The following is a 19,515-nucleotide window of genomic DNA, read 5'->3' on the forward strand; positions in this document are numbered from 1 at the left end:
CAAGATCACTCAGATCTGTCTCTCAGATCACTTGGGAAGCTTTAAAATATGTTGATGCCTGAGTCTGGCTATAGACTAATAGTCAGGACCCTTGGGACAGGCCTGGGACTCATGTGGAGGTTCCTCGGGGGATTCTCATCTGTGTGACTGGAGCTGAGAGCTAGGTTCCTCTGCCATCAGCAGGGGGAGATTTCTTTTCATTCCTGGAGCCAGGTGCAGTACATCGCTCTGGTCAGATGCGATCTCAGGAAGGGGTTGCAGGAACCGTCCAGAGAGACAGCAGGCTCAGCTCTTGAATAACTCCAAGCCCAGGTGGGAGATGAGCCCACAGCCTCCCTAGTGGCCCAGCCCTCACACCATCGCCCCATGCCTGGTTCCCATCACCCTAGACACACAATCACAACTCTTTGTTTCAGTTTTTCTCCTTAGGCACATCCAGGTCAATACAAATCTCTTCATTCCCCATCTTTTCCATACCAAGTGTCCTCTCCGGGCTGCAGATGTCTTGTTTTTTTTCCCCCACATAAGCTTTATCTTGGACCTTGTTCCATACCAGTTCAGTCTTTTGCCCAACCTCATGCCCTCACACAAATTTTCAAAACTCACTCTGAAAACCAAGGACTCCTCTTCTCTGCCCAAGTGAAAGCTTTCCCACTCTGATGGCCCACCTCCACCTGCCCACACCCTGTGGGACACAGAGGCTGGGAGCCCAGGGCCTGATTCTGGCTCAGTTACTTCCCTGCCTCCCTGTGATGGGACAAGGGCCTGGCTCTCACCTCCTCTGTGGGGGTGGGAAGGCCAAGTCAGATCAAAGAACTGCAGCCCCAGCCCGGGAGGTGCTGCTGTGTGGGCATATTAGGTGAATGTGAGAACCATCTTTGTAGATGGTGAGTCATGGCCTCACTCCGTTTAACCATCCACCTGAGAGCAGCCTGGTCTTCCTCTGCAGGTTTCTTTGCTTCTTGCTCTGATGAGGTGAGGTAAGGTGTTGTCCTTGGAGAAAGAAGCTGAGGGTGTGCAGTAGGACTCGCCCTGAGGAACTGGAGCCTAGGAAGGGGCTGTAGTGGGCAGGGTGGGGCGGAGTCAGGGGTCTCTGGACCCAAGGCTCACCTGAGGCTGCCTGGGGACCACCCTTTCCCTCCCGCTGGCAGCCTTAGCTCAAAGAGACCTGAGCCTGCGTCCTTACTAATCACTGGGAGCTCTTGGGTGAGCCATGTAACCTCTGGAGACTCTGACTCCTCATGCATAACACGGAGACAAAAATAAGTAATTATAGACTTACAGGGAGGATTAAATGAGATAATAGGGGTGGAACCATTTCCTAAATGGTAAGACACTGTACAAAGTCCATTCTTTCCTGCATCGACTTCAGGCACTAAGCCTCTCTGAGCCTCCACGTCCCCTCCTGAGGCTGTGTCCAAGGGAGGGGTCAGCACTGACGTCATTCCAATCCTTCCTGCAGGTCCCACACCAGCCAGCAGCTTCCCGCCGCCGCCTGCCCTTCCTGCGAAGCGGACGGGGTCCATCCTGCATCCCCACTGCCGTCTGATCTGCCTGCCCCTCCAGCACTGATAGATCTTGGCAAAGCTGCCCCCGAAGATTCCTGCTAATGCTTGTCTGTTCCTGCCTCTTGCAAAGCATGGCGCCCACAGCACTCCAGGAAGCCTCTTAAGCCCTGAACGTCAGCAGCTGCTCCAGTGGACACTGTGCAGGTCCACTCCGCCCCCCTGGACTCCTGGAGCTGCGCCCTTCCTAGCGATGCCCTTGGGAGCCTCGGCCCCCACTGGATGAGACCCTTTCAGAGCAGGACTCGACCTTGCTGCCCACCAAGAATCCCACGGCACCTTCCACCACCTCTCATGTCTGGCTGTCTGGGCAGGTTCTAGAATGTCTATGCCCCAGATCCAAGTAGAAGAAGTGGCCGGTGGGGAAGAAGGGCAGGCAGGAACAACCCCACCTCCAGATGACCACCTCCGGAGCCTGAAGGCCCTCACGGAGAAACTGAGGCTGGAAACCCGCAGGCCTTCCTACCTGGAGTGGCAGGCCAGGCTGGAGGAGCAGACGTGGCCCTTCCCAAGGCCGGCGGCCGAGCCGCGGGGCTCTGCAGAGGAGGAACCCTCGCTCTTGCGAACGAGGGCACTCAGGCCGCATCCCCCACCTAACGGGAGGGCTAACCAGGACGATGGGCCCCCGCCCACTGGCAAGCTGGAGGGCTTTGAGAGCATCGACGAAGCTATAGCCTGGCTCAGGAAGGAACTGGTAAGTAAGTGGCTGTCCCTTCAGGAAACCCCAGAAAAGAAGCCTTTCTCTGTCTATTCCCCTGCTAATTTCACATCTTCCTATTCAGACAAGGGTGGGCCTCATTATTATGTAGGTCCATGTGGTCCGTGTGTCCATCAGCCCCCAACCACAGGTACTTATGGAGAGCCTGAGCCCATATTCTGAAGGTGTCCCCAGCCTTCCTGATGCCACCCCGAAGCCACAGCATTCCACACTGAGTGGTCCAAGAGCTGAGCGGTTCAAGAAGTGAGTGAGGTGCTTGTTGTCAATTGCTGATCCTCCTAGAGCCAGGTGAAGTCGGGTCTGGCAGAAGAGTCTCTTGAGCTCCTTCCTGGACTGTAACTGTGCCTCTTCCTGTCAAGGCCTGTCATCCTGCCATCCGCCCTTGTGATCCTTTATTCAGCAGCCACTCTCCCCACGGCGCTGTGCTGGGCAGTGGGGCTGTGTAGCTTGGGCTCAGCCCAGCAGTGCTCTATGCACATTGAGGGGTAAATAGGGAGATGCCTGGGGTACATGGCTGATCAGGCCTGGCGGGGGTGAAGGCTTTGGGCTGAGCCTCGGAGACTGGAAATTGCCAAGAAACCAAGGCTTCCCTGGTGGCTCAGAACGTAAAAATCCACCTGCATGCAATTCAGGAGACCGGATTAGATCTCTGGGTCGGAAAGATTCCCTGGAGAAGGGAATGGCAACCCACTCCAGTATTCTTGCCTGGAGAATCCCATGGACAGGGGAGCCTGGTGGGCTACAGTCCAGGGGGTTGCAAAGAGTCTGACACGACTGAGCGGCTGACGCACTGGGTGAGAGGGCATCCAGCTGGAGTAAGTGTGAGCACTGGGCATGTACTGGGAGCTGGGACCAGCAGCTCAACCCTTTTCCTGCCCATGGTCATGGCAGACTCCCATCAGTGGTGGCGCTCAGCACATGAGAAGGGGGTAGGCATACAAAGCTGTGTCGTTTGGCTCTTCTTAACCACTGTACTATGGGGTGTCTTCCAAAGGCAGTTGATTTTGTTCTGTGACTCCTAAAAATGTCACTTCACAAGAGATGTCGGCAGGCAGTCAACAGAATGTGTAGGGTGGGGCAGAGGGAAAAACAAAACTGGTGAGAGTCCAGCCCTTACACTGTGGTCTCTTTGAATCCTAGAACAGACCTTTGCAATTGGTATTATTGTCTCCATTATACAGATGAGTAAACTGAGGCTCATAGGAGTCAGACGACCTGCCCAGAATTATATGACTAGTAAGTGGTGAACTCAGCCTTTACCAGTGAGAGCAGAGCTTTGGGGAGAGAGGCCATGGGTGAGGGGGGTCCCCCCCCATAGGGCCCTGTCATCGGGCAGGCCTCTTCAGGTGGCAAGTAGAGAAACTCTCAAAGCAGAGACTCTGCAACTCTAATGGGAGGATTCTGATCTTGTTAAAATGAAGATTCTGATCCTACAGGAATGGAATCCTTGATTCTGAATTTCCAACAAGCTCCAAGGTAGTGCTGTACTGTTGGTCCACGGACCACAATTTGAGAATCTAGGACTGAAAAGCAGGCAAGACTGGGGTCAGAGAACCAAGACAGGACCTCAGAGGGGAGTCCCAGGACCCCCAGGCTTGCGCCCTAAGCCCTGTCCCTGCTGCATCTACCCTATAGGCTTGGGTTTCCCGAGTTAAAGTCACAGCATCCCACGCTGAGTCGTCTACGAGCTGAGTTTGTTCAGAAGACTGTAAGTCTGGCCAGAGCAGCCCTAATACAGATGCACGGGCAGGCCAACTGAAACATGCAACTCTGCCTGCTTCTAAGATTAAACACTAACAGAGGCAACCTATAAAATCCTTTGACTGACTTGAAAACAGAGTCGAACGTTTGATCAACATGCCTGTTCTCTGGTTTTAAGTCTCAAACATCAACTTCATGTCATTGTTTTCCTCATTTGTCATCTGTTAACTTGTTGAAGGTGTCATTAAAAATTAACCCATTAAAAAAAAATAGTCATTTCAAAATTGGTTTCAATAACCTTTGTTTTATTTTAAGCCCAGAGTCAAGTTTTCTCTATACCTGGGTGGACTTTCTCTGGCAATTTGTCAGGCTCACTTGCAAATAGGTCTTTTCTCTTGATGTGGCCAAGGAAACCAATTAAAAACCTGCAATTCAGTCAGCCGTGTGGCTGTTTGCCCTATGCAATGCCAAACTCAGTTGCTTGGGAGTTTGGGCTCGGTCGTGGGTTTGTGCCCTGAATAGGTCTCTATCTTATCCTGGGACAGTTGATGCATTGAGTGAGGTGTGTGCGTGCTCAGGCATGTCCAACTCTTTGGGACCCTGTGGACTATAGCCTGCCAAGTTCCTCTGTCCACGGGATTTTCCAGGCAATAATACTGGAGTGGGTTGCCATTTCGTCCTCCAGGGGGATCTTTCTGACCCAGGGAATGAGTGAGGTGCTTGTTGTCAATTGCTGACCCTCCTAGAGGCAGGTGAAGTTGGGTCTGTAAGGATGGGTGGTCCACGCCTGCCTCCTAGGAGGCCAGTTCAAAGGTAGAGTGACTGCTTGAATGTTGGTTTATTTCCAAGGCCAGAGAGGATCCTAGCAGCGCCGTCAGGGTCTGCCCTCCCTCTCAGCTTTGACTGCAGGGCAAGTTCAGGCACTTCTGACACCCCCAGGGATTTGCAAGTAGTGAGTTTTCCTTCAGAGTCACTCATTGTGGGTAGAAGGAAGGTGGGAATACTTAAACACCCTGCTGGCACTATTTCTCCAGCCAGCAAGACCTGACCTTTGGTTCTCCAAGTGTCCAGGAGAGGTGTTGCCACCCAGCCATGGCAGGCAGGGCTGCCAGCTCTGTACTTGGCGGCTTAGGCCCTCTGACTCCCCAGGTTTGCTTTCTGGGAAGACAGACTCGGAGCCGGGTGAAATGACCCTCTGTGACTTGGCTTTATCTGGGTTGCTCCCGCTGCCAGAGGTCACAGCCTCCAGCTTTCCACCTCCAGAGTAGCCTCACTAGGCCAAGGAGCCCGGAGTTGGTGGTGGGGTAGGGGAGGGTCACCTAGAAAGGGCATGGCCCTGAAGCTGTGGGACTCAGCCCTCTAGCTAAGCCTGGAATTCAGAATGTCACAAACCTCTGACTCCAGAGTTCACAGCCCAAGAGAAAAAGAGATGCTCCCTTCTGCCTTCTGTCTTCAATCCTAAAACATTCCCCTTGCCAGCTTGAAGAATAAAGGAAAGGGAGAAATCGTCTCCTTGGCCTGTGCAGAGCCAAAACTAAAACCAAAATAAATAAATAAAAATCCCAGCTTCCTAAGTGCTTGTCTTTGTGGCAAGAACCCCTGAGCATCAACAGATATTTTTCTCTTAGCCTCACGCAGGTGTTTGATCCCCACAGACAAAGCCTCCCACCAAAAAGGTGTTTATGGTTGTTAGAAAAAGGAAGAGAAACCTGCCAGGTTTTAATAACTGTAAGGCCTGCTGTGCCAGGAGTCCTGTAGCTGTGGACGCAGCTGGCCCCTCGTGGCCACAGCTCGGGTCCAGCTTCTCCAGGTTAACCTTCTCTTGCCTGCGCTGCCCGCTTGACAAGCATGTGACTAGGGTGTCCACACACTGCCCTCTGAGGCCAGTGTTATCCATTGCCACTGAATGATAATGGCCAAATGACAATTCAGGCTCACTGAGCATCTTCTGATGGGGATGGAGGTGAGAGGCATGAAGACACCCACATTAACCCTGCCCACCTAGGAAGCATCTCATGGTCCCCAAAGCACTTTTACATGCAGTATCTAAGTGAGAAGAATTGGAGGTATTTGCTCTTCCCATTTTATGAAAAGACTGAGGCTCAGAACGATGATGAGCCTGAGGGTCAGAGAGTTTAAGTAACTTCTCCAAGGTCTTACACAAGGGTGTGACTAAGCCAAGACCCGCATCTCCAGGCTTTGGACCCAGATCTCTTTCCTGTGTACTGGGTACCGGTGCTCACATCAGATGTTCAAGTCTGGGGCCAGGAGTTGTCAAAAAGCCTGCATTTAAAATTCTTCTGATCTCAGAATGGGACCCCTGTTATTAGCAATGTCTTGTAACAACCCTAAAGCAGGGATGGAGGGAGCCATGCCCAGAGCATGGTGAGAATAATTAGTTGCTCAGAGCCATCCAGGCTGGGTGCTGGCTGAGATAAGGTTAGATGCACAAGGGTTTCTAGCTCTATTGTACCTTTACTCAAGGCTCCTCCATGTAGCTGGGCTTTCTGCCTGTTGTTCCTGCAGGAGAAAGACTGTCCTGTTAATCTGGCCAGACACTGCCCTTTAGTTGTTACTAAAGAATTGATCAATAACCTCAGATATGCAGATGACAGCACCCTTATGGCAGAAAGTGAAGAGGAACTCAAAAGCCTCTTGATGAAAGTGAAAGTGGAGAGTGAAAAAGTTGGCTTAAAACTCAACATTCAGAAAACTAAGATCATGGCATCTGGTCCCATCACTTCATGGGAAATAGATGGGGAAACAGTGGAAACAGTATCAGACTTTATTTTTTTGGGCTCCAAAATCACTGCAGATGGTGATTGAAGCCATGAAATTAACTTTCCTTGGAAGGAAAGTTATGAGCAACCTAGATAGCATATTAAAAAGCAGAGACATTACTTTGCCAACAAAGGTTCGTCTAGTCAAGGCTATGGTTTTTCCAGTGGTCATGTATGGATGTGAGAGTTGGACTGTGAAGAAAGCTGAGCACCAAAGAATTGATGCTTTTGAACTGGTGCTGGAGAAGACTGTTGAGAGTTCCTTGGACTGCAAGGAGATCCAACCAGTCCATCCTAAAGGAGACCAGTCCTGGGTGTTCATTGGAAGGACTGATGCTGAGGCTGAAACTCCAGTACTTTTGGCCATGCGAAGAGTTGACTCATTGGAAAAGGCCCTGATGCTGGGAGAGATTGGGGGCAGGAAGAGAAGGGGATGACAGAGGATGAGATGGCTGGATGACATCACTGACTCAATGCACATGAGTTTAAGTGAACTCTGGGAGTTGGTGATGGACAGGGAGGCCTGGTGTGCTGCAATTCATGGGGTCGCAGAGTCGGACACGACTGAGTGACTGAACTGAACTGAACTGAACTGAACTGAAAGAACTGATAAAGGTGTTTCCCTGGTGGCTCAGCAGTAAAGAATCCTCCTGCAATGCAGGAGACAAGGGTTCGATCCCTGGGTTGGGAAGATCCCCTGGAGGAGGGCATGACTACCTACTCCATATTCTTGCCTGGAGAATTCCATGGACAGAGGACCCTGGTGGCTACAGTCCAGGGGGTCACAAAGTGTGGGACATGACTGAGTGATTGAGCATGGGGAGATAGCCAGTGCCGTGTGTAGGTGCTGTGGTAGGAGGAGTCCAATGTGGGAGTCTCTCTCACCCTTCACGGTTGGGGAACAAGGGCTCAAGGGCTGAGCTGGGCCTGAGGACGTTGGCATGGGAAGGGTTGGTTCTGAAAGAGGGGACACAGACCCAGCATGACTACTTCAAAGGGCCAGGGGCTGAGAATGGGGGCCCGAGCAAGGAGAGAGCAAGGGAGCCAAGAGGGCTGGTTGTACCTTTGAAGGGTTTGCAGAAGGGGAGAAACCTGAGCGCTGGCCTCTTGACTGAAGGGCTGAGTGCAGAGAGCGGGAGGGAGGCAGAGAGGTGGCTGGTGCAGGTGAGAGGTGAGTGTGGGCATGCTCACCTGCCCCTGGCAGCAGTGCCCCTCTCTCCCAGCTCACTTTCGGGCATAGAATTCCTTTCTTGGGCATAAGGTTTCCAGGGCTCCCTCCTGCGCAGGATGCACTCTTATGAGGTAGGGGAAGGGGACGAGCATCCCCTTTCCACAGAGGGGGTCACATCACCTGCCAGAGCCCCTCATCTCCTTACGGGCTGGACACGAACTGTCTGTGTCCATTCCGGCCACTGCAGGTGGAATTGATAGGCCACAGATATTCAGTTATCACAGTTCCAGAGGCTAGAAGTCTGGGATCAGAGTCCCAGCATGATCAGGAGAGGGTCCTTTTCTGATTTAAAGACTTCTCCAACTAGGTGATTGATAAGCTACAGATATTCAATTATCACAGTCCCAGAGGCTAGAAGTCTGGGATCAGGGTCCCAGCATGGTCAGGAGAGGGTCCTTTTCTGAGTTAAAGACTTCTCGCTATGTCCTCATGCGATGGAAGGGGCAAGGGGACTCTCTAGGGTCTCTTTGATAAGAACAGTAAATCTTTGTTCTTTGATAAGAACAGCCCCATGATGGGCCTTCTCTGATGGCTCAGTGGCAAAGAATCCACCTGCCAATGAAAGACGTGAGTTTGATCCTTGGGTCGGGAAGATCCCCTGGAGAAGGAAATGGCAACCCACTCCAGTTTTCTTGCCTGGAAGATCTCATGGACAGAGGAGCTTGGTAGGCTACAGTCCATGGGGTCATGAAGAGTAAGACACGACTGAGTGACTAAACAACAAAAGCCTTCATGAGGGGCCCTTACCCCTCGTGACCTCACCACCTCCCAAAGGCCCACCTCCTAATACCAGCACATTGGGCGTTAGGGTTTCAACATATGAATCTGGGGGAAGGGTGGACACAAAGATTCAGATCAAAGCAGACTAGAACCCAGAGGCTCTGGGTACAGACCGGAGGCCTGCAGAATGCATCACCACATTCTTCTCAAAGGTCAGCCTCACCTATATAGGTGGTAATTTGGCCTGGGACCTTCCAAGTTTGAAAATCAAAGACCTTATCATAGAGTATGTAGAGTATGACTCACCACTGGTGATGGAGAGTCCCTGGTGGGGCCTGCAGCAGCTCCTGCTCTCTGTCCCAGCTCCGGGGCTCTGCTCCGACTTCCCCTCCCAGCAGACAATGGCTCCAGGGGGATCAGGAGAGCACCTCGGAGGAACCCCTCCAGACAGAGGATGGGAGCCATGGTACCTGCCCCCACCCACACCCCTGGCCAGCGACATCAGTAGACCCTGCATCCAGCCTGTACCTGCCCCAGCCCCAAGGCAGGGGCTGCAGAGTAAGTGGAGGCTGAGAAACACGTTCTACCCTCTCCCCGAGTTGACAGCATCTTCTGGATATCAATTCACAAACACTGTTTGGTTTCTAGGGGTGTCTGAAAAAATTTTTTTAACTTTTCCCAGCATCTGAGATTGCCAACCAGCAGCACGCTTCAGTGACAAGCCTTACTTTCTTTCCTCACAGCATGATTCTGGCTCTTTCTGAGAGGCCAAGATCAAATAATGAGTCATGTTTTATCCAGGCTTCTAAGTGTGTGTCTGAACAATACTGATTAAAACAGTACTGGACCTTTAGTTAAATCATGAGACAGGTTACAAAAACTGTTCCCAAGTTTCCAGCATTAAGTCCCATAGAGAAGGGAGCGTGTTTCTGAGAGAATGGCTTGGACTTTATACCCAGTCTCTCTTCAGCATCAATCAAAGATTAATTGTAGCTGTTAGGCTGGGCTTCCCAGGTGGCTCAGTGGTAAAGAATCCACCTGCCACTGCAGAAGATGCAGGAGACTTGAGTTTGATTCCTGGGTCGGGAAGATCCCCTGGAGGAGGAAATAGCAACCTACTCCAGTATTCTTGCCTGAAGAATCCCATGGACAGAGGAGACTGGTGAGCAATAGTCCATGGGGTGACAAAGAGTCTGACATGACTGAGCTGAGCTGAGGCTAGAATAGCTCAGACACCAGCCTTAGAAACAAGGATTGAACAAAATGTCCTTGATCACCTTGGGATTTTTTTTCCCTGTCTACCTGAATAATGTCCCTTCCAAGAACTGTAGGAAGCAAGTAGATCAGAAGTAATATGCCACATAAGCTGAGCAATGCCGGTCAAATAAAGGCAAGAATTCCACCATCTAGGTCCTTCTAGGTACAGAATATGGAGATTGGGCAAGGCCTTCCAGTTTTGAGCCTTTATTAAAAGACAGAGACGTTGGCCCTAAAACCTGGTCCCAGTGACTCCACCATCCATGTGGGCTTAATGCTCTCCCTGGCAAAGGCTCAGCTGTGGGACATGTGATTGGTAGTCCCCCCTCCCAGGGTGGCCTGTGGCCTCTGCGGGATAAAGATACTTACAGGATTCTCAGAGGCGCGGTCTGTAACTCCAGCAATCCTATAATTAGGGCATAGTGAAAGGGTGTGTTCTCACCGGGTGAGAAAGCACATGCACCGAAGTCGGGGGTGGGGGGGGGGTGGGCTGGGTAGCCGCTGACCCAGGCCCTGTCGCAATGGTTGTGCTGCTCTGAGTGCTTGGCTGCAGGCAACACACGTGTGATTCTCTGAGTCAGATAAGAATGGCTCTTAGGAGAGCCTGTTTCTTTGTCTCTTTCTTTCTTTTGAGGGCAGGAAAAACTTATTGTACCAGTCACGGAGCTTGGTCTCAGGCAACAGAAGCTGCCACTGACTATCTTAAGTCAAACTGATTGAAAGGGGATTTAAAAAATTAATTTCTACTGGAGTAGAGTTGCTTTACAATGTTGTGTTAGTTTTGGGTATACAGCAAGGTGAACCAGCTATATATTTACATATATCCACTCTTTTGAAAATTCTTTTCCTATATAGGTCATTATAGAGTTTTGAGTAGAGTTCCCTGTGAAATACAGTAGGTCCTTATTATCTGTTTTATACATAGTATCGATAGTGTATAGACGTAGATCCCAATCTCCCAGTTCATCCTGGCCTCCCTTCCTCCTTGGTATCTGTATGTCTTGTGGAATTTAGAAAAATAGATGATCTTATTTGGAGAGATTGGTTATTTCTTAAGGTGAAAGGTGAAACTCCAAGGGAGGGAAGATGTAACTAACGGTGGTAATTAAACTGCTTTGCAAGAGGAAGGGCTTCTCCGTGGCTCAAGTGTAAAGAATCCACTTGCCAATGCAGGACACTCAAGTTTGACTCCTGGGTCGGAAAGATCCCCTGAAGAAGGAAATGGCAACCCACTCCAGTATTCTTGCCTGGACAATCCAAGGGACAGAGGAGCCTGGCGAGCTACAGTCCATGGGGGTCACAAGAGTCAGATACAACTTAGCAACTTAACAACAACATCTGCAAGAGGAGGAGGGAGATTTCTCCAGTTTTCTTTGATGAGATGAGGGGGTGTGATGAGTGGTAAGGCTCCAGGGTTGGGGGGATAGAAAGGGAGAATCAAGGAGGGTGGCGGCCAAGGAAACTCAGGAAACAAGAAGAATCTGCGTGTGTAAGTGGTTTGCTGTGAGGTCTCTTTGTACGAGTCTCATGGGTCATTAGTGATTTCCTGGAGAGTTAAAAGAGGAACTGGCTACTCCTGCCTCTGGACTGGCAGGAATAAAAACAAGAACTGCAGTAAAATGGTGCGGAGAACAGTATGGCAGTTCCTCAAAAACTTAAACATAGGATGACTACATGATCCAGCAATTCCACTTCTTAGTTTACACCCAAAAGAAGCAAAAGCAGGGACTCAGAGCCTGCTTCACCTGTGTTCATAGCAGCGTCATTCACAAGAGCCAAGAACTGTAAGCAGCCCAGACACCCACTCATCCATGGATGAGCGGATAAGGCACGTGTGAACTATACATACTCAGTGGAATATACATCAGCTTTAGAAAGGAAATCTGACTCATGCTACAGCATGGATGAATCTCGAATGAATGAAATATGACGGTCACAAAACAGTAAATAATGTACTGATTCCACTTACTCGAGGTAACCAGAGAGTCAAATTCACAGAATGGTAGTTGCCAGGGGCTAAGGGAGGGGAAATGGGGAGTTATTAATTAATGGAGATGGAGCTCCAAGTGTGCAAGATGGAAAGGATTCTGAAGATAGTTGGTGGTGATGGTCACGCAGCAATGTAAAAGTTTTTAATGCCACTGAACTGCACACTTCACAATGGTTTAGACGGTAAGGTTTTATGCTCTGTGTATTTTAACACAACTGAAAAAATCCTAGCAAGGGGGAAATAGCCTCTTAGCCCTGCACATTTTACTCAGGTTTCTTCAGGGGCTCATAAAACTCATTTCTACATGGATTTGGTTTGATTGCAGTGAAGTTACCTCTTCATTGAGGACTCAGTTTAGGATTTTAGGTGTGGAGTCCCGTTGGAAAACTCCTGTGTGGTCTGCAGAGGAGGTGGGAATGGGGCCAGTACTGCTGCTTTTCCTTGAAGCCCTGGACTGGCTTCACTATTTCTTTGAGCATCAGGTGAAATAGTGGATTTCTATTCAGGAGTCACAACAAAATATGTCTTGCAGGTGAGTCCTAGGCTGGGCTGCTCACATGACAATGTGCCCTCAGGACCAAGGCAGTGGAGGAAACAGAATTCCCAGCCCCTTCCAGTGTTGGGGCTCCAACAAAGGTAGTGACCAGGTCACCATCCCCATAGGAAGCGGTTTCCTTCCTTCTAGGCAGAGGTGGACACCTCCAAGCTCAGTGGGTGGCAGGTGGCTCCACCAAGGTGACCTTGTCCAAGGAAATTGGACAGGTGCCTTACTATCACCCCTCTTTCAGCTGATTTTTCAACCCTAAATTGTTCTCAGACTCTTGACCAGATCTATTTGCCATAGAAAAATAGCCCCTTTCTCCCATCAGGCATCCCTGCCCACCACATCTCACAGAGACTTGCAAACACCTGGTCGAAACTGAAATTCTCCAACTTTTGAGGATATTTTCAGATTGAGGATCCAATGAGGCCAGTTGCTGGGTTCACATCTGAGCCATAGGCTTCCTAGCTTTCAAAGAGATCGATCTTCAAATTACAGGAAACCCCAAAAAGAAGTGGTTCAAGCCAAACTCCCAGAAAGTGAAAAAGTGAAAGTGAAGTCGCTCAGTCATGTCCAACTCTTTGCAACCCCATGGACAAAGTCCATCCATGGGATTTTCCAGGCAATAGTACTGGAGTGGATTGCCATTTCCTTCTCCAGGGGATCTTCCCTACGCAGGGGAAGACCATGTTAAATAAAGCACTGACGTGAGCTGGCACTATCTTGCAGAAAAATTGGACCCCCATCTCCTTCAGAAGGGCTTAGGCAGCTCCTAGCCCAGCTTCCAAATAAGTGAATGAATGACCAGTCACCCTCTGGCGAGCCTGCCATCATTAATCTGGCTCTACTGGAGTAGTCTGATTGGCAATGCATCTGGGTTGTGATGCCCAAGGATTGAGAAGTAAATGGATGAACTGGATGCTATGAACTTGCTGTTAAATACTTTGGTGGTGATGGTCATTAAATACTTTGCTGATCCCCAAGCAAGACTTCCTATCTTGATTTTCCTCATCTATAAAATCTGGATAAAAGAGATCTGTAGAAGTACATCAAACAATGAAAGAGAGAAAATAGAGCAATGAAATGCTTATTGGTGGAGTCACTAATTTTTCTGCAATGCACTTGGTTCTAAGCCTGAAGAGGGAAAAGTGAGAATGTTAGCGTTTATTTGCATAACCAGCAGGAAAGTCCCTCTGGAATCTCACAGTTAGTCTTTCTAAATCAGTTTGGCTCCAAGCACTGGCTGAACAACACAGCTGAGTGTGAAGAAACAGAAGTACATAAACATTAACCACTTGCGAGCAGAGTAAACAGTGAGAAGGAATCAGATCTCGTGCCAAGTAAGAGCAGCTGGTGACCTCAGTGACCAAGTGTCATTAATGGAAAACACTCCACTAGGAGCCTGAAGAGACTCCAGGAGCGAAGCTGCAACACTGAATAGCTCATTAAAACTCCTCTGGATTCAACCAAACTGCCACACTGATACCCTGGGGTTGGCTGTATGGTTCCAACAAAGTTAACCTGTAAGTGAATTTTGGAAACTGTAAATGTGTGGCCAGGTGAGGAGTTATCCCATTTCTTCCTCAGTAGAAAAAAAAAACAACCACTAAATATATCATGAACCTTCTCCTAGGTCATGGGCACAAAATGGGTCCCATGCCCCACACTCCAGCTCTACCTGAAGAGGTGAACTTAGAGGTCAGAGGTTTGGGCTCTGGAGTCTGACTTCTGAGTGCCTCATCCCAGCTCGGTCAGTTGTGAGCTTTGTGACTTGTCATGAGGACTCACTTTGCTGAGCCTCTGCCTCTTCATCTAGAAATTGTGAGTGCATGCATGCATGTTAAGTCACTTCAGGCATGTCCAACTCTTTGCGACCCTGTGGACTATAGCCTGCTAGGCTGTTCTGTCCATGGGATTCTCCAACAAGAATACTGGAGTGGGTTGCCACGCCCTCCTCCAGGGGATCTTCTCCACCCAGGGATCAAACCCGAGTCTCTTATTTCTCCTACACTGGCAGGCAGGTTCTCTACCACTAGCACCATCTGAGAAGCCCAGAAATTGTGAGTAGGTTGGTGATATTACTTTCAGAGTTGTAGTGAAGATTAAGTGTTGCGTATCAACATACCCAGTTCGTGTCTGCCCGCCACCCCCCACCCCCGCCGCCATTCCCAATTCATATGTTGAAGCCCTAGGCCCCAGTGTGACAGTGTTGGAAGGCAGGGCCTTTGGAGATGATTAGATGTTGTGATCATGGGAGTAGAGCCTTTTGGTGGGATTATTGTCCTTACAGAGAAAGGAGACCAGAGCACTCTCTCTGCATCACATGAGGACACAGTGAGAAGGTGGAAGAACCTGTCAGCCAGGAAGTGTCCTCACTGGGAACTGACTCAGCACACCAAGTCCTTGAACTTGGACTTCCCAGCCTGCAGAACCGTGAGAAATAAACGTCTGTGGTTTAAGCCACTCAGTTTATGGTATTTTGTATGGTGGCCTGGGCTGACTAATACCTACTCAGAAAGCTTAGAACCTGGCTCACAGGAAAACATCCAATAAATATTAGCATGTATTTATGCTTGGCTCTTTTGAAATAAGAAGTATTGCAAACACTCTTAAATGTTTAAAGAATAAGGTGACAGCATACCCAGCACCCAGCATATAATATGAAACAGCTTCAATAGAGCTGAAGCCCCGAATACCTCCCACAATCGCAGTCTCTCCTTCCTGCCCAGAGGTAACCATGCTCCTGAACTTGGTATTTATCATTCCCACGCATTTCTTTATACCCTTACTCCATTTGTAAACAATGAGACTGAGCTGGGAATGCTTCCCAGCCAGGACTGACACACACGCCTTCCAGAAGGATTTGGACACAGTGTCTAGCTTAGCGCAAAGGGCTGTGCGGCAAGCGTGTCCTGATTTGTCACCTCACTCTATGATTTTTCACCTCCCTGACCTGAGAACAGGCTACTCTCTCTGTGCTATGCTTAGTCGCTTAGTCGTGTCCGACTCTTTGCGACCCCATGGGCTGTAGCCTGCCAGGCTCCTCTGTCCATGGGGATTCTCCAGGCAAGAATACTGGAGTGGGTTGCCATTTCCTCCTCCAGGGGATCTTCCCAACGCAGGGATCGAACCAAGGTCTCCCGCATTGCGGGCAGATTGTTTACCGTCTAAGCCACCAGGGAAGGGTCCCCAAATGATGATGCAAGCCGTTCGTTAGGTCTGTTAACCGGGGTCTGTGCCGGTAAGGGACTGTGCAGCACCCCACCTCCCCCTCCAGCTTGGCGCTGACGCCTCCCCTCCCCGCTCTTCTTGGCAGATGGAGATGCGGCTTCAGGACCAGCAGCTGGCGCGGCAGCTCATGCGCCTGCGCAGTGACATCCACAAGCTGAAGATCGAACAGACCTGCGACCTCCACCGGCGGATGCTCAACGACGCCACCTACGAGCTCGAGGAGCGGGACGAGCTGTCCGACCTCTTCTGCGACGCTCCCCTCGCCTCCTCCTTCAGTCTTTCTGCACCACTCAAACTCATCGGGGTCACCAAGATGAACATCAACTCCCGCAGGTTTTCTCTGTGCTGAGACGCCCTAGACCGGGCGGTGGAGCCAGAACGAGGGTTTGGGACGTGGACCGGGGATGTAGGAAGGGCGCTGAGGCCCAGCTACCCCCGTGGGTCTCTCCAGAGGCAGGGTGTCCCCGGGACAAGTGCTCTCAGAGCCCAGCTGTGGAGCCCAGTGTCCCCATGCCTGACCCTGGTTTAATACCCCGAGTCCTGCAGAAGGGCTGCTCCATCCGATGTTCAGTGAGACCTCGGTACCCCACGCACACGTCTCATCCCCCCACTCAATAACCCAGATTCCAGTTTCCCGGAATCACTGGTGCTATGACCTGGGAACCCAAAGTGGGTGGGGGGCAAAGCTGTGATTCTTGCAGAAGGCTTCCCCAAGGACACCGAACCCCAGAAGGGAGGTGATTAGATACGTCAGTGGCGCCCATGACACTGTCACTGTGCTCTGAGGCTCGCTTCACCCTAAGTGGCTGACTCAGCAACCTCAACAGGGACCCACCAGCAAAGGAAAATCAAGAGGAATAACAGGTGGCACTTAGGGAAGCAGGCCCCACCTGCCACCAGTGCCCTGGGCAAGGTCTTGGACCTTGGCCCCACAGGTGCCAGGTAAATTGTTTCCAGTATGTGGGGTCCCGCCCGGGTAGCCACATACACCCGTCCCAACCTCCAAAGAACCCCTTTGCTGTCACCCCACAACCTGGGATTGGGAGGGCCTAGGGGTGGGCTTCCCTGGGGGGCCAGCAGAGGCCTCCTGGTGGATTCTGACGTTGTTACCTCCGTCACCTTCGTGCCCTCCGCAGAAGCTCTCCCTGAGCCTCCTCTGAGATTCTGTGCCTGATTTAAACACCTGACTTTACCTGAATCAGACTGTTACTAACCTATGGCCAGCTTGTTTAAACTGTTTGATTTTTGCCCAAATGGTGAACCGGTGGGTAAGTCAAGTTTGACAGAGGTTTAGGGTTTGGTTTAAAAGGTTCTCCCTAAGGACAGGTGGGAGAGTCAGCAAGGTGAGGACTGAGCCCTCCACAGTTTAGGAAGTTAACCTAGTGCAATGCCCTGTGCCTGGGGTTTTGGGTGTTTGACCCAAAGTCTTTGATCCTTCTAGCCAAGCCCTCTGGTTCATAGAGGAATAAGAGAGGCTAGTGGAGGGGAGGCCCCCCACCCGCACCCCCGAGGCTCCTCAGCTCTTTAGTGGCTGTAGAATATGGATGTGTTAATTAAAATCATCATTGATAATGCCTACATGGATCATGTATCAATGAACTTGAATTCCAAAGATGGTACTAAGGCTTTGCCAAACCACGAACTACCAAGCTGTCTACTCTCCGGCTCACTCAACCCTGTCACCTCCCAAGTTGAAACTCTGCTTGCGGTCAGCATTCCGTCATCGACATGAGGTGCCCTATTGCTCTGCCTTTCCTGCTTCGTCTTCCTGTAGAGTTTCATCAAGGCCCATGCATACTTGCACGCACACACACACCATGACCCATGCTGGGGTAAGGTTGGTTTCCTCTTGTGGGCTGGGAGTAGGAGTTTGTAAATGATTGGTCCCTGGTTAGACAGAGGATAATTTGGTGTTTCCTTGTGATTTCTAAGAGCCAGAGGGTTTATGCTTCCTTCAAAGATGCTACAACCACATAGCCAAGATCTGTTTCAAGCTGACTCTGAGCAGTGGCAGAAGTCTGAGGCCCTGAGGTCCATGGAGAAGGCCTTGGTGGAAGGGCAGGCAGCCCCACTCCTGTCCTCAACCCAGCGATGCCTTCCCTCGGGGGTTCTGTACAGATGCTGCCAAGCCCTACAGAGGCACACCTGCCAGCCTTCCTCCAGAAGAGCCCTTGAGGTCGTGGGGTATCAGGCTGGGCTGCACACACTCACACCCACTCTACAGAGACATGACCATATACACACCCAACCCACACGGGCAAGCCCATTCAGTATTCTGGAAGAAAAGTGCCCAACTGGTTATTTTTCTTTCTAGAAACCAGTCATTACACTAACTGAAAAAGCTGGAATCAACCAAAGCTGAGTGATCTAGCTGAATGGCATCAAGTCAGTGGATGAGTCAACTGGGCAGTTCAGTTGCTCAGTTAACCTAATGATTCCTTTCTTTGAGATCAAGGCACACACCTTTTGGAATAGGTTAGTTGTCTGAGCTATTGTGCTTAGTTCATCCCCAAGGAATCTTACTTTGGGATAAGGGAGGAGGGGATCAGGAAGAGAAGCCCAGGGAAAAGACAGGTGTGTTTTCTTACTCATTGTGCAGCATCTGTTAGCAGCCCTATTTCCAAGGTGAATGCAGACAACTAACCAGGTCAGTTTGGCTCTGTGAAGTCCCTGCCTCGTGTGGTCAAGAGATGTCTGAGTCAGTCCCAGCCTAACCGTCATCACCTCAGAGCAGCCTTCCAGCTCTACCATGTGTATACAGTCCTGTTGCAGTTTTACTCATTATCTGCCCATCTTTCTGACACCCCCAAGAACCCCTGGGTGTAAAACTCAAAGTCTGCATAGACACTGCCAAGTGGGGCAATGTCTGACACCTTCGTGGACTCAGCAGTGATCCCAGAGGCCTGGGGAGCCTGGACAGGCTTGAGATGACCTGACCCTGCCCTGGACCTCCTCCCTGTAGCAATACCAAGTGCTATTATGTAATCGATGGACAATTTATAATTTTATTTTTTATGATTGTTTCTATATTGCTGTTAGCAAAAGTGAAATTAAAATATTTCAAAAGGACATCTTTATAAAGAGGAGAAATGTGCTTCCTTTTACGTTGTTCCTGTTATAGCACACGCAGGGCCAAGCACTGAATTGAAAGAAAGAAGGAGGAGATCAAGAGGGAGTGGGTAAGAGGGTGGGGAGGGAAGAGGAGCTACAGGATTCTCTGTCCTTCTGGTGCCTTCCCTCACGGGGAGCTGTTTGGTGGTGATGCCATCAAGAGCTTCCCAGCTCAGGATGCAAAGTTAAGATACCCAGCCATTATTCCTGACTGTGACCAAAGCCAGAGCCAAAGCAAACCCACTGTCTCCTACCCTGTGTGCTAAGTCACTTCAGTCCTGTCTGACTCTTTGCGACCCCATGGACTGTAGCCCTCTAGGCTCCTTTGAGATTCTCCAGGTAAGAATACTGGAGAGGAGGGCCATTTCCTCCTGCAGGGGATCTTCCCAACCCAGGGCTTGAACCCAAGTCTCTTGCATCTCTGGCATTGGCAGGCAGGTTCTTTACCACTAGCGCCACCTGGGAAGCCCCTCTCCTGCATTAAACACTTCAAACGTGACTGGATTCAGAATACTTGGGTCAAACTCAGAGCACAGCTGGATAGCGGACCCACAGGACGTATATTTCAAATCACAATTCCATCATCCAAGTACATTGCCTCGCAATGTACTGTCCCCTGTGGAGAATTTGTGTCAAACTCATTCAACATCTCAAGCAGCGGTCCTTAAAA

The 19,515-nt window shown here is 50.3% G+C and overlaps 1 protein-coding gene across 1 annotated transcript; it reads left to right on the forward strand.

The window, feature by feature from the left end:
* The first annotated feature begins 1,633 nt into the window (after positions 1-1,633).
* On the forward strand, positions 1,634-17,273 carry FAM167A (family with sequence similarity 167 member A). Its single transcript, XM_055580176.1, has 2 exons — positions 1,634-2,259; positions 15,820-17,273. The coding sequence occupies exons 1-2, from the start codon at positions 1,888-1,890 to the stop codon at positions 16,081-16,083; spliced, it is 636 nt and encodes a 211-aa protein (XP_055436151.1). The 5' UTR covers positions 1,634-1,887; the 3' UTR covers positions 16,084-17,273.
* The last annotated feature ends 2,242 nt before the right edge of the window (positions 17,274-19,515 follow it).

Source organism: Bubalus kerabau, chromosome 4 (genome assembly GCF_029407905.1).
Source record: "Bubalus kerabau isolate K-KA32 ecotype Philippines breed swamp buffalo chromosome 4, PCC_UOA_SB_1v2, whole genome shotgun sequence".
In the NCBI taxonomy this organism is placed as follows: Eukaryota; Metazoa; Chordata; class Mammalia; order Artiodactyla; family Bovidae; genus Bubalus; species Bubalus kerabau.

Excerpts from the sequence above, each read along its gene's own strand:
- FAM167A (XM_055580176.1), top strand. The coding sequence starts at position 1,888 with ATGTCTATGCCCCAGATCCAAGTAGAAGAAGTGGCCGGTGGGGAAGAA. Across the intron at positions 2,260-15,819 it reads CCTGGCTCAGGAAGGAACTG|ATGGAGATGCGGCTTCAGGA; the intron begins GTAAGTAAGTGG and ends TCTTCTTGGCAG.